Below are 12,655 nucleotides of genomic sequence, written 5' to 3' on the forward strand. Positions count from 1 at the left end.
TTAGACTTCGCAGGCAAGCACCTTAACCACTAAGCCATCTTCCAGCCCCCCCCTTTTAAATATTTTATTATTTGAAATAGGCAGAATGCCCCTCTTTTTTTAATCAAGGGAACTCTAGTCTCTCAAAAACACACAACTAGCCGGGCGTGGTGGCGCACGCCTTTAATCCCAGCCCTCGGAAGCAAAGGTAGGACATCACCATGAGTTCAAGGCCACCCTGAGAACACATAACAAATTCCTGTACCAAATACAGTGGGGATGGGAGCTAATTCCCAGCTTCCCCCCATTAATTTGGTTAAGGAGAATACTCCAGTAAATCACTTCCTAGTTACATATTTGCAATCAGACAGAGAAAGAGAGATAGAAGATGAAAGACAGGATGGGTGAGCCAGGCCTTGGCAACTGCAAACTAACTTCAGATACATGCGCCACTTTATGCATCTGGCTTTAGGTGTGTGCTGGGGAACTGAACCCAAGCCATTAGATTTTGCAAGTAAGTGCCTTAACTGCTGAGCAATCTCTCCAGCCCAACTCCCTACCTAGCTTTGGCAGGGTCTCCTGTAGTCCAGGCTGACCTGGAGTTCACTATGTAGTCTCAGGGGGCCTTGAACTCACAATGACCCTCCTACCTCTGCTTTGCATTTTTTTTTTGGGGGGGCGGGGTCGAGGAAAGATCTTGCTGTAGCCCACACTGACCAGGAATTAAGTCTCAGGCTGGCCTCAAACTTAGTGCTGGGATTAAAAGTGTGAGGCACCACATCCAGCAGTACAACTCCATTTGATGAGGTAGCCCCTTCAGCTTTTTCATTTACAACAGTCAAACAATAAAGATCATAGATGACAGTAAAAAAAAACTTCAGGTTGGAGGGCACTTCAGCTACTTTGCTTTCACATCTCGCCCTGCCCCCCCCCCCAGCACCCTTTCATCTCTAAGGGCTGATGGTTTCAAGCAGCACAGGGAGCTTCCATGCACCCCCCCCACCCCCCCGTTAAGGTAGGGTTTCACTCTAGTCCAAGCTGACCTGGAATTCAGTATGAACACTCAGGGACCTTGAACTCCGTGATCCTCCTACCTTTGCCTCCCAAATGCTAGGATTAAAGATGTGTGCCACCACACTCCAAAATCTAACATTTAATGAGGTAAAGGTGGTAGCAGGCATGTTGGTAAAATTCCAAAAATGGCTGTGCGGATATACACAAACACACCCCCACCAGGCCTGTGCTCTGTGGCTGTGCCCAGGCAAGCTAACAAACACGCAGAACAGCCTAGAAAGTGTTTTACATCCCAAATGTCCTGAGAGTCGTGTTTATTCAACCACGTAAAATTTCTCTAGTAGCTGGTGACCAGCACTCAGCATTACACAGATAAAAATATATAACTTTCAACACAGACCTAAATACCTTCACATTTTAAAAATCAGAATTCTCTACACAAGTTTTAAGCTGGCAGAATTCAAGTTCTGAGTTTCATATATATCTTTCGCTTGTATTAAACACATTTATTTACAACATGGATAGAGAATAAGGGGCTATTAAGGCCATTTTCTCAATGTGAAACACTGCAAAATATGTACATAGGTACAACCTAATATAGGCAAAGATTCTAAATATCATCTTTCTTGGCTTAACATAATTGAGTATCAGGATGGGCGGGAAGAGATAGCTTGTCAATAGCACCAAGCCACACCAACAAGGTCATATGCTTTTGCCATTCCATCCAGCTAACCCATAGTACAGCAGTTGAGGTGCATCTTCAACTGGGACAGATGTGCACCACTCCCCAAGACTGCCTGAAGGACACTTCTGTCCCTTCAGTTCCATTTCCAGATTCCCAAGGTCCAGAGTCAAGAACATTTCTAAAAAGAATCACACCACTGGGCCATTAAGCCAAGGTACATGCCATGGAGACAGTCCAGCAGTAGCTTCCTGGGAATACATCTCACCTACGATGCCTACTGTGTCCAGGGTGGTCCCGCTCATAGCGGTGGCCTGTGCGCTCATATGACCTTGAACGTTCCCGTCGCTGATCTCTGTAGTAATGACTTTTCTTCTTGTATTTTCCAGAATTATCTGTCCGTTCTCTTGACCGGCTTCGAGAACGAGAGGAGCTCCTGCTACGAGACTTGTGTGTCTTCTGGGTAGAGTACTTGGAGTCCTTGGATTTCCGGGAGCCCCTTACCTCAGACCCTTTGTAGGGAGCACTACGGTGTACCTGCCTTGGTGGGGAGTCACTGCGACTCCGAGAACGGCTCTGTGACTTGGAGCCACCTGAGGTAGATCCGCTGTCGCTTTTTCTGTGAAGAGTACAACATACCAGTGACCATAAGTGTAACTATCTTTCTCATCCAGGCCTCAATAAACCAGAGGGACTGACAGAGGCAAAACTCCCAGATTCAGACAAAGCACAGCACAAGGGTAAGAATCAATGTCCCAGGGGCAGCAATGTTACCACCCACGCTGAAAAACAACTATCCCACCAACCGTGAATCTCACGGTTGAGTCCCTGGCACCTACCTCCTCTTAGGAGAAGCAGACCTAGACGGGGACCTTGAGTAGCTCTGCTCACGGCTTCTGCTCTGGCTTCGACTTTCCCGCCCCTTTGGCAAGCTGTGAACAGTAACACAGCAGTTATAGACCTGGAGTGTCTCTAAACACCCAGAGACCACCTGGGCACCCCTAAATTTCTTACCCATTTACAGGGCTATCAGCCTTGGCTTTCTTCGGGCCCTCCACTTTCCTCTTGACATTCTTCAGGGAGAGTGGGGAAAGTTTGCTTCCTTTACCTTCTTTGGGGGAGTCTATTAATCAAACACAAAAAATTGAAAACCAACAATCAGATAAGAAAACAAAGACAATCAATAAGGAACACACTAGCAGAGCAAAACAAGGTTATTCCATAGGACTCACAAGCATACTGGCTAATTATCATCTTTCTTGGCTTAACCTAATTGAGTTCAGGATGAGATAGCTTGTCAATAGCACCAAGCCTCAGGGTGGCCTCGAACCCACAGTGATTCTCCTACCTCTGCCTCCCGAGTGCTGGGATTAAAGGCATGCGCCACCACACCCAGTTTACAAACGCCACTAATCTCCTGCCTGACACTCACCCATCTTGGGAACAGGTGAGAAACCTGCTGTACTCTCCGGAACTGGAGCACCCCCTGGAAGCAAGCCCCTAGCTCGTGCCTTTGCTTCTTCCATGGCATGCTTTCTCTTTTCCACTTCACTTTCCAGGTGTGTCAGATCGACCTAAAAAGCCAGAATCATTCAGAACCAAATGCTTTTGGCCAAACACAAATGCACATTACTTAAAACAAACAGAAGCACCTTTTTCCGTGTATAAAGCTGCAGGATTTTAAAGCAAATTTCTTGAATTTCTTCTTCAGTTGCTCCAAATAAAAGAAACCAATGTGGACGATTGGGTAAAGGGATCTGCGAACACACACATCATGTCACTTTAACAACTCAACAAGGTTAACAAAGTTCTACAACATCTTAAAACAGCCTGCTTGCTGATTACCAAGAAACTCTGGGCTAAACAAGCATAGTTTGATAAGCACACTAACATTTACTGGAGGATGGAGAAAGGGCCAAACCGAACCCAAGGCAGCACTGACCTCCAGTGTCCGGGCAGCGAGGTAGATGCAGGCACAGGCAATGCTCTCAGGCTGAAACCGCACGAAGACATCTGTGCGAAGGCTGTCGTTCATGTAGTTCCTGAAACCAAAAACAGGAGGATTGCAGCACTGTGGTCAATCCCAGCACAGTCACCAAAGTTCACTAGTGCTAAGGGGTCTATGCTAGGATTGAGCTGGGCACCATAAGAATCCCCAGAGATAACAGAGGGGCATTCTGAATACAGGACAGAAAGAAATCACTGGGGAAAAAAGCTGGCTGAATGTCAGACAATGTGTTGCTATGAACGAGAACCAATTTTAACTTTACTTTTCCCTCTTTATGGCCTACTATCATGCAAAGCACAATGCCTCAGACAGAAAATGCTATATAGTGGTTAAAATGTATGATTAAAGAAATCTAAATGCTCAAAATCCGTAGTGCAGAGAAACATGCAAACTCAAATGAGCAGGCTGAGCATGAAGCCTTGTAGCTATGAGATAGCTGTCCTCCTGAATTCCTTTTCTTCAGACAGCGCTCATGGCCAGGTCCTTCTCCAGATGACTGAGCCACAGCTCCGGTAAGGGAGTCCACTTGGAAAAGGGAAAGGCCCTTGGGTGCAGTTCAGGTGCATGGGTACATCATGCAGGAGGGTGAACACCTAAAGGAGTCCTCTTCTCAGGCTTATCAAAGAACGTTTCCAAATTGTCCCATTTCAACAAGGAGTCTTAAAATGAACATTCATAAAATCAGACAGAAGCAACAAAATACCAGAGTGATCACAATAAGTACACTTTAAAAACTTATCATACTTTAAAAGATAAAAGCACAAAATTTTGCATTCTAAACAAGTTAAAGCATTTTAAAACTGGCTATATCTTTAACATTTTATTTTAAATATATTTAAGATTTATAGATCAAAATCAAATGTCATACTAGCTTAATGAATATTGAAAGAACAAGTAATTCCATGACACAACAATTGGAGAAATTCCATATTCACTGCCCAACACACCCCAATCATTGTCCTGTACACCCTTGAGTCAGGCTGTACCAGAGGAGGGAGATTTGACAGATGCTGTTCCCAACTGGTATTTCTGCCCTAAATAGACCCTAGAGTAACATGCATGCCCACTGTGAGATTCCAAACAATAAGTTAACAGGTGCCTAGTCTCTGGAAGCACTTGCTGTAGGCATCTAAAGGGAAGCCAGGGTGGGAGTAGCACTGTCACATGTCCCAGGAGCCACTGTACAGGGCTAGAACATTAACTAACTATGTAGCCATCAGAAACCTCATTGCTAGCAAGAACATTTTAGAATTCAGATACTAATATTAATCCATTTACTTTAAAGTTATAAAAACAAGTAAACTCTTCAATATATATATATATATATATTTAAATGTAGTACTACATTTCAAGTAAGTTACAATAGTTTAAAAAGTATCCAAGAAATAATTTAAAGATGCACACCTTTACTGGAAGCCCCACTAAGCTGCTGAAAAGAGCAACTTTGTATGTGGGAGAAATAATGACATAATCCCATAACATCAGCTTGAATCCCCATCAGCCAATTAGTTCTTATAGCTTTCCATACATTTTTTTTTAAAGAAAGGTACTGCATCTTTATTGTACAGGTTCAGCAGTTTTAAAAGGACAAAAATTTTAAGTCAAGACAGTTACCAACTATATTTGATACAATTACCAAAGCATGACAGGATTAACAAGAAGCACAATCATCAGAGAACCACAAGCAGCAGTTGGCCATGACTATACTATCGTACGCATACCACCAGTCTAGAGCCAGCCTTCGGTGGAGAGCCTGCACTGGATTGGCTGAAGACGGCCGCTGTCCCTGCACCAAAGCGCTTGGACAGCAGAGGAGAAGTCTTAGTCACTTACCCTCAGAGGCTACCCTTTGATTGAAAGAGTACAGAAAAGAAAAGTCAAAACAGGTTCTCTATACAATACATCATAGCACCAGACAATTCAGTCAGCAATATGACCCCTACAGACTTAACTCTGTGGGGATAAGTACAAGAGAACACCCCAGCACAAAACTGTTATTTCAGGCTTTTTTTTTTTTTCCAGATATGCCTGTTAAAACCAACCCAGAATTGTAGCAAAACCCTATTCCTCCTTCCCCCACATGACACAATTCCTGAGAAACACAAGACCACTAAGACTATCATCTGCAACTTCCCTGTGCCCAGCTCAGTGGGAAGCCCACTGACTACTCTCCAGGAATGAGGGCATAGGAAATTCAGGGAAGGGTGGGCCACCTACCGTTATGCCAGTGCCTATCATTTTGGGGAGGCTGCTAGGTATTTACATGGCAGATCACTGGGCACTAGGATAACTCCAGCCCACAACCAAGTCATGGGACTGACTACCCACTGCCCAGGTGCCTCAAGTAATACATTTCTGCACTGCCCTTGCTGGTCTCATAAAACAAGGAAGATCAACTCACCATGAAGTCTGGACCAGGTGTTGGTTACGCTCACACTCTAACACCTGAAGGTACATAACGATTATCTGGAAGATATGGGTTAGGCAGTTATTACCAAGAACCTCAACAAGGAACTCACCTCTTGTGGGTTACCATGCAGCAAAAGAACGTCAAGCTAGCCAGGTATGGTGACGCACGTCTTTAATCCCAGCACTCAGGAGGCAGAGGTACATGAGTTCGAGGCCAGACTAAGGCTACACATTGAATTCCAGGTCACCCTGGGTTACAGCGAGACCCTGCCTTGGAGAGAAAAAAAAAAAAAAGAACCTCAAGCTAGCCTGGCATGGGGATGCACGCCTTCAATCTCAGCTCTGGGGAGACAGAGGTAGTGCTGCTGTAAGTTTGAGGCCAGCCAGGGTTACAGTGAAACCCTACACCAAAAATACAACAAAAAGCACCTCAAAGTATACCCCAGGAGAGGGTCCTGGTCACATCCACCATACAGCTCAGCTTGGGGGGTAGGGGGGGTAGCGCGCCACAATGCATACATGTAAGGACCAAGAAGCAGCCTGTGAAATGGAAGGCCTTGTTTCCCATGTGGCTTGTTTTCCTTCTCATCTCCATGCATGAGATTAGCCAGTCCTAAGCATTCGGGTAACCCAATAGTCAACTTGCACAAGACATGAAAATATTTTCAACAAATGAAGTATGTGAATATTTGAGGGGTAATTTATCCTAGAATTTAATGCTAAAAAGAGAAGTTAGGCAAAAATGCAATCCTTTTTTTTTAAGGAGGAAAGAACACAGAAGTTTTTGGTTTAGCTATAACACGTAAGACACCCATGATGGCTGGGGAGATGGCTCAGTGCGTATGAGCATTTGCTGGGCACGCATGAGGACATGCATTCAATTTCTAGCACTGCTGTAAAAAGCTAGGCATCCAGCTGGGCATGATGGTGCACACCTTTAATTCCAACACTTGGGAGACAGGATCGCCTTGAGTTTGAGGCCACCCTGAGACTACATGATGAATTCCAGGTCAGCCTGGGCGCTATATATAGTGAGACCCTACCTCAAAAATTGGTGGGGTGGGGGGAGCCAAGCATGACTATAACCCTAAGATCAGAGAAAGGAGAATTGCTGGGGCTCACTGGTCAGCCAGTTTAGTCAAAAAAAGGAGTAGCTCCAGCTCCAGGGAGATTTTTGTCTCAAGGAAAAATGGTGAAAAAAATTGACATCTGATGTCTTCTGGGCTCTGCAAGCAAGCACATGGGGCACACACATCTGTACATACACATGCCTAAACCAAATACACACTTAAATAAATAAGCCAGGCTTGGTGGAGCATGCCTTTATCCCCATCACTCAGAAGGCAAAGTTAGGAGGATTGCTGAGTTTGAGGCCAGCCTGAGACTACATAGTGAATTCCAGGTCAGCATGGGCGTAAGTGGGACCCTACTTTAAAAAGTGAAAATAATAATAATAATAAATTGAAGACATCAATGAAATGTCAAGCAAACTTAAGGTGCAACAGCTAGCCTCCCTCCCTAATCAGCACCTGCTATTTAGGATTTTTTTCAGTTCATTTTGAAATAAAAAGGGTTCAGAATCCTCCCCATTCCCTTAAAGGAAAAAGTGAAACGATTACTAAAATGACTTTAAACATATCAGTTATAAGGGCTGGAGAGATGGCTCAGTGGTTAAGGTGCTTGCTTGCAAAGCCTGACAGCCAGGGTTCTTCAATACCCACATAAAGCCAGATGCACAAAGTAGCCCATGCATCTGGAGATGATTTCCAGTGGCAAGAGGCCATGGTGTGCCCATTCTGTTTTATTTCTTCTTTCAAGTTTTTGAGGTAGGGTCTCGCTCTAGCCCAGGCCCATTCTCACTCTGTATTGTATCTGTTTTCCTAGTTTTCTCTCTCAACTTGCAAATAAAAGCCAGAAAAATAAAATTTTTAAAAAGACAAGCACAGTAGCTTAGCCGTTAAGACGTTTGCCTACAAAGTCAAAGAACCCAGGTCTAAGTCCCCAGGACTCACATAAGCCAGATGCACAAGGGGCACACACGACTGAAATTCATCTATAGCAGCTGTAGGCCACAGCATGCCCATTCTCTTTCTCTCAAATAAATAAATTAAATAAGCCAGGCATGACAGCACACACCATTACTAATAGCACTTAGGAGAATGAGGTAAGGATCACTGTGAGTTCAAGGCCAGCCTGAGACTACAAGCTCACTCTAGCCTCAGGCTGACCTGGAACTCAATATGTAGTTTCAGGGTAGCTTCAAACTCATGGCAATCCTCCTACCTCTGCCTCCCAAGTGCTGGGATTAAAGGTGTGTGCCACCATGTCCGGCCTTCTAACTGCTTTTAAAGCCCAAATCTAAAAGATGCCATTTCCAAAACTTTTGTTACTCAAACTAACAGACAGTAAAGAAGGGAAATGAATGGATTATTTTCAAAGCCTAGATATAAACAAACTGGAAAACCAAATCTGAGATGCACTGAGTCTCCTTCCAGGCCAAGTCCTTCAATCAAACAGCCAAAGCCATGACTGTAATGTGGTTTAGATGGCTGCAGGTGCCAAGTGCAAACCCACCTTGTGAGGATGCTTCACATGGACGCAAAAGCCCAACTCCTTGAGGACCCGTCTCTCTGCTTTTATGATCTGGTTCTTTAAGTTAACATATTCTTGATCCAGTATAAGAGGCACCGGTTTCCTACAATGGCAAAGCACATGGTTTGTATAAGGATCAAAAAATAGGAGTTGGGCTGGAGATGGCTTAGCAGTTAGGGTGCTTACCAGCAAAGCCAAAGGACCTGGGTTCAATTCCTCAATACCCAAGTAAAGCAGAATGCACCAAGTGGCACATGCATCTGGAGTTCATTTGCAATGCCTAGAGGTTCTGGTACACCCATTCTCTCTGCTTCTCTCTCTCTCCTTCAAATAAATAAGTTAAAAAATAAAAATAAAAAAGGCAAGCATAGTGGTGCACACCTTTAATCCCAGCATTTGGGAGGCAAAAGTGGAGGATTACTATGGGTTAGAGGCCACCCTGAGACTACACTGTGAACTCCAGATCAGCCTGGGTTAAAGTGAGAACCTACCTCTAAAAACAAAAATAATAACATGTTTAAAAAAAAAAAAAAAACTGGGCTGGAGAGATGGCTTAGTGGTTAAGCACTTGCCTGTGAAGCCTAAGGACCCTGGTTCGAGGCTCAATTTCCCAGGACCCACGTTAGCCAGATGCACATGGGGGCGCATGCATCTGGAGTTCGTTTACAGAGGCTGGAAGCTCTGGCGTGCCCATTCTCTCTCTCTCCTTCTCTCTGTCACTCTCAAATAAATTAAAAAAAAAAAAAAAAGCAGAGGAGTTTAGTCAGGTGTGGTGGTGCAAGCCTTTAGTCCCAGCTCTTGGGAAGCAGAGGCTAAAGAGTGAATTCCACGTCAGCCTGGGCTTGAGTGAGACCCTACCTTGAAAAAAGTTTAGGTACTACTTTATAAGGGTGCTTTTTGTCAATATTCCCTAAACAGTATTAATAAGTCATCTAAAGATGAGGGAAGCAGAGGTAAGTGGATCGCTGAGTTCAAGACCAGCCTGTAAATACAGAGTGAGTTCTAAGTCAGCCTGGGCTACAGCTACAGAGACTGTATCTCAAAAAGCGCTCCCTCAGCAGCACATATTCTAAAACTGGAATGATACAGAGATAAAGATTATCATGGACCCTGCACAAGGATTATACAAATACATGAAGCATTCCATATTAAAAAAAAAATTAGCTGGGCATGGTGGCACATGCCTTTAATCCCAGCACTCGGGAGGCAGAGGTAGGAGGATTGCTGAGAGTTCGAGACCACCTGAGAATACATAGTGAATTCCAGGTCAGCCTGAGCTAGAGTGAGACCCTACCTTAGAAAAACAAAAACAAACAAACAAACAAAAAATTACAGCTGGGCTTGATGGCTCATGTCACTAAATCCAGAACTTAGGTAGCTATGGTAGAAGTATTGCTATGAATTCAAGGACAGCCTGGGCTACAGTGAGTTCCAATTAGCTTGGCCAAGAGTAAGACCCGAAGAGCTTGCCTACAAAAAAAAAAAAAAAAAGCCAGACATGGAGGCACACACCTTTAATCCCAGTATTCAGGAGGCAGAGGGAGGAGGATCACCATGGATTCAAGGCCACCCTGACACTATGTAGTAAATTCAGGTCAGCCTGGGCTAGAGTGAGACCCTACCTTGAAAAACAAAAATAAAGAAAAGGGAGGGAGGGAGGGAGGGAGGGAGGGAGGGAGGGAAGGAGGAAGGGGCAGACATGGTGGCACAGCCCTTTAGTCCCAGCACTTGGGAGGTAGAGATAGGAGGACAGCCATAAGTTGAAGGCCACCCTGAGATTTCATAATGAATTTCAGGTCAGCCTGAGCTAGAGTGAAACCCTACCTCAAAAAAAAAAAAAAAAAAGGAAGGAGGGAAGCAAGCAAGCAAGCAAGCAAACAGAACAGAAAAAAGAGAGAACCCCCCCTTTAAAATCTGTGAACCTGTAACTCGCATTTTGCATGTCTGTAAATTCAGACCAATTGGCTAAAATGGCTGATCTCATGTTCTCATGCCGTCTCCAAAAGTACTGGGCCCACTAAGACCACAGAAATAAGGCAGAAGAGCAATAAAAGGACACCCATTGTTCTCCTCTGGCATCTGTACACACGTGTGCATACACCACATACATGAGCAAAAAGGGGCTGGGGAAGCTGGACGAGGTGGTGAAAGCCTTTAATGCCAGCACTGGGGAGGCTGAAGTAGGAAGGAGGATTCCTGAGAGTTTGAAGTCGTGTGGTCAGCTTGAGACTACAATGTCAATTTCAGGTCAGGCTGGGCTAGAGTGAAACCCTACTTAGAAAAACCAAAAAGGTGGGGATAAATAGCTTACCTTGCAGGTAGGCATAAGGACCTGAATTTGCTCCCCAGTACCCATGTAACTGCCAAGCATGGTTGCATTGCAACTGTAATCCCAGCTCTGAGGATGTGAAGACAGGAAGACCCTTAAAAGTTGACTAAGAGCTACTCTAACCTACTTGGTAACTTCCAGGCCAATGAGAGACCAAACTCCTAAGAGGTGGATATTGTTCCTGTGGATGACACCTAAGGCTGTCCTCTGGCCTCCACACACACTTGCACTTAAATATGCACATATACAAATGCATTAAAAAAAAAAAGCCTCAGCATCTAAAGACACCCTGGGCATGTGGGAACAGTGAGACAAACATTGGCAGACACTCTGGAAGAAGACTCACTTTTTCTCTCTCAGATGTCGAAGGCGATGGAACACATTGATGACATCTCGGATTCGCCTTGGAGCCTCTTCTATTTTGGAGGCCAGGTGAACACATGCCATAGACACGTGCTGAAACAAGCATTGCGACAGAGATATTTGTGCCCCATCTGGAGGGCGTCCCAAGGATGAAGGGTTATTTAAGGCAAAGGGGAGGTGCAAAGGGTTTTCAGAAAGCTGTGGTTTGGGATATCCCTAGAACCCCCGCACCCACAAGACATAGTTCAAGTGACTGGGGGCAAAACAAGTCACGTTTCCTCCCAACGTATTTCACCAGGAAGCAAAAAGATGGAAACTTACCTCCATGGAATGTTTTACGAAGGACTTGGTGTAAAAGAACCGCTGGAACAACACCTGCCCAGTAGCCATGGCCACCTAGAGACGGATAAGCCTCCATCACTTTTGAACGCAGGACTCAAGAATTTCCCAGCTGAAAAGTCACTAGGTTACATGTGGCTCCCCCAGGACAAAAACCCAGGAGGTTTTCCATCCCCCTGGATGAAAGGGCCCATCGCCCGACAGGTTTAGGACAACGGAGCCCGCGGTTCTGGGATACTGGCCGCCTCCGGGAAGGTTTAAGGGTCAGACCAGTGGCGCGGGCCCAACTCCCAGGGACTTAGGGGTAAGGTCTGAGCCGCGGGCCGGGCCGCCAACAAAGACCCACTTCTCCCGGCCTGCCGGCGAGTGGTTACCCACCCCGAACCCCAAAGCTCGCGGCCGCGCCCTCACCTGTGGCAAGCGAAGTAGAATGCCAGCCGCCTGGATGAGCTCGCAGCCCACCACGCGGAGGCCCGTCTCTGTATCGGTGTCGAGGCCGCTCGACATGGACGGCGTGAAGCGGAGTTTGTCGTCGGGCAGCAGGCAGTTCTCTAAGGTAATGAGCACGCCCGAATACAGCTTGTCCCCGATCAGCACCCCCTGCGATCCTGGCGCGGGGGCCCCCAACCCCGAGGCGCCGGCCGCAGCCACTGGGACCGCGGACGCCGAAGGTCCAGGGGCCGACGCCGCCATTTTGAGCCGCTGATTCTTTTAGGGCCTCTTCCCGGCAGAGCGGCTTTTCGGTAATGTCCCGACCGCCGTCCCCACCCCCCCGCCACGTTTCATTGGCTTCATCTGGCCACTGCCTTGACAACATTGGGCGGGTCGCCTGTCACTCATAACGCGTCAAATCGTCGCCGCCGGAAACGGCAGTAGGTGGAGTGGCTGATTACCCACCATGCTCCGCGGCATGACGTTACTAGGAAGTGCATCTTCGTGA

At 45.9% G+C, this 12,655-nt stretch overlaps 1 protein-coding gene and 1 non-coding gene across 5 annotated transcripts; one reads left to right on the forward strand and one right to left on the reverse strand.

Annotated features, from left to right (window-relative positions):
• Positions 1-1,274: 1,274 nt before the first annotated feature.
• Ccnl2 (cyclin L2) lies at positions 1,275-12,422 on the reverse strand. Of its 4 annotated transcripts, XM_004657755.2 has the most exons (11): positions 12,127-12,422; positions 11,698-11,772; positions 11,360-11,469; positions 8,667-8,787; positions 6,085-6,149; positions 3,618-3,717; positions 3,328-3,432; positions 3,108-3,249; positions 2,690-2,798; positions 2,515-2,607; positions 1,275-2,294 (listed from the first exon to the last, which is right to left on the reverse strand). In XM_004657755.2, exons 1-11 carry the CDS (start codon positions 12,406-12,408, stop codon positions 1,940-1,942), a joined length of 1,557 nt encoding a protein of 518 aa, XP_004657812.1. In that variant the 5' UTR covers positions 12,409-12,422; the 3' UTR covers positions 1,275-1,939. The 4 variants fall into 4 exon arrangements, with proteins under 4 accessions (XP_004657812.1, XP_045005813.1, XP_045005814.1 ...); XM_045149878.1 differs by lacking the exons at positions 11,360-11,469; positions 11,698-11,772; positions 12,127-12,422 and adding an exon at positions 5,517-5,530 and having other exon boundaries at positions 8,667-8,707; XM_045149879.1 differs by lacking the exons at positions 6,085-6,149; positions 8,667-8,787; positions 11,360-11,469; positions 11,698-11,772; positions 12,127-12,422 and adding an exon at positions 5,405-5,530.
• LOC123461219 lies at positions 9,731-9,837 on the forward strand. The gene has a single exon (XR_006637515.1). It is a non-coding gene; the product is annotated as a U6 spliceosomal RNA (small nuclear RNA).
• Positions 12,423-12,655: the final 233 nt, after the last annotated feature.

This window comes from Jaculus jaculus, chromosome 5 (assembly GCF_020740685.1).
Source record: "Jaculus jaculus isolate mJacJac1 chromosome 5, mJacJac1.mat.Y.cur, whole genome shotgun sequence".
Classification (NCBI taxonomy): Eukaryota; Metazoa; Chordata; class Mammalia; order Rodentia; family Dipodidae; genus Jaculus; species Jaculus jaculus.

Excerpts from the sequence above, each read along its gene's own strand:
- Ccnl2 (XM_004657755.2), bottom strand. The coding sequence starts at position 12,408 with ATGGCGGCGTCGGCCCCTGGACCTTCGGCGTCCGCGGTCCCAGTGGCT. Across the intron at positions 6,150-8,666 it reads ATGTGAAGCATCCTCACAAG|ATAATCGTTATGTACCTTCA; the intron begins GTGGGTTTGCAC and ends CATATCTTCCAG. Across the intron at positions 2,608-2,689 it reads GCTGATAGCCCTGTAAATGG|CTTGCCAAAGGGGCGGGAAA; the intron begins GTAAGAAATTTA and ends TACTGTTCACAG.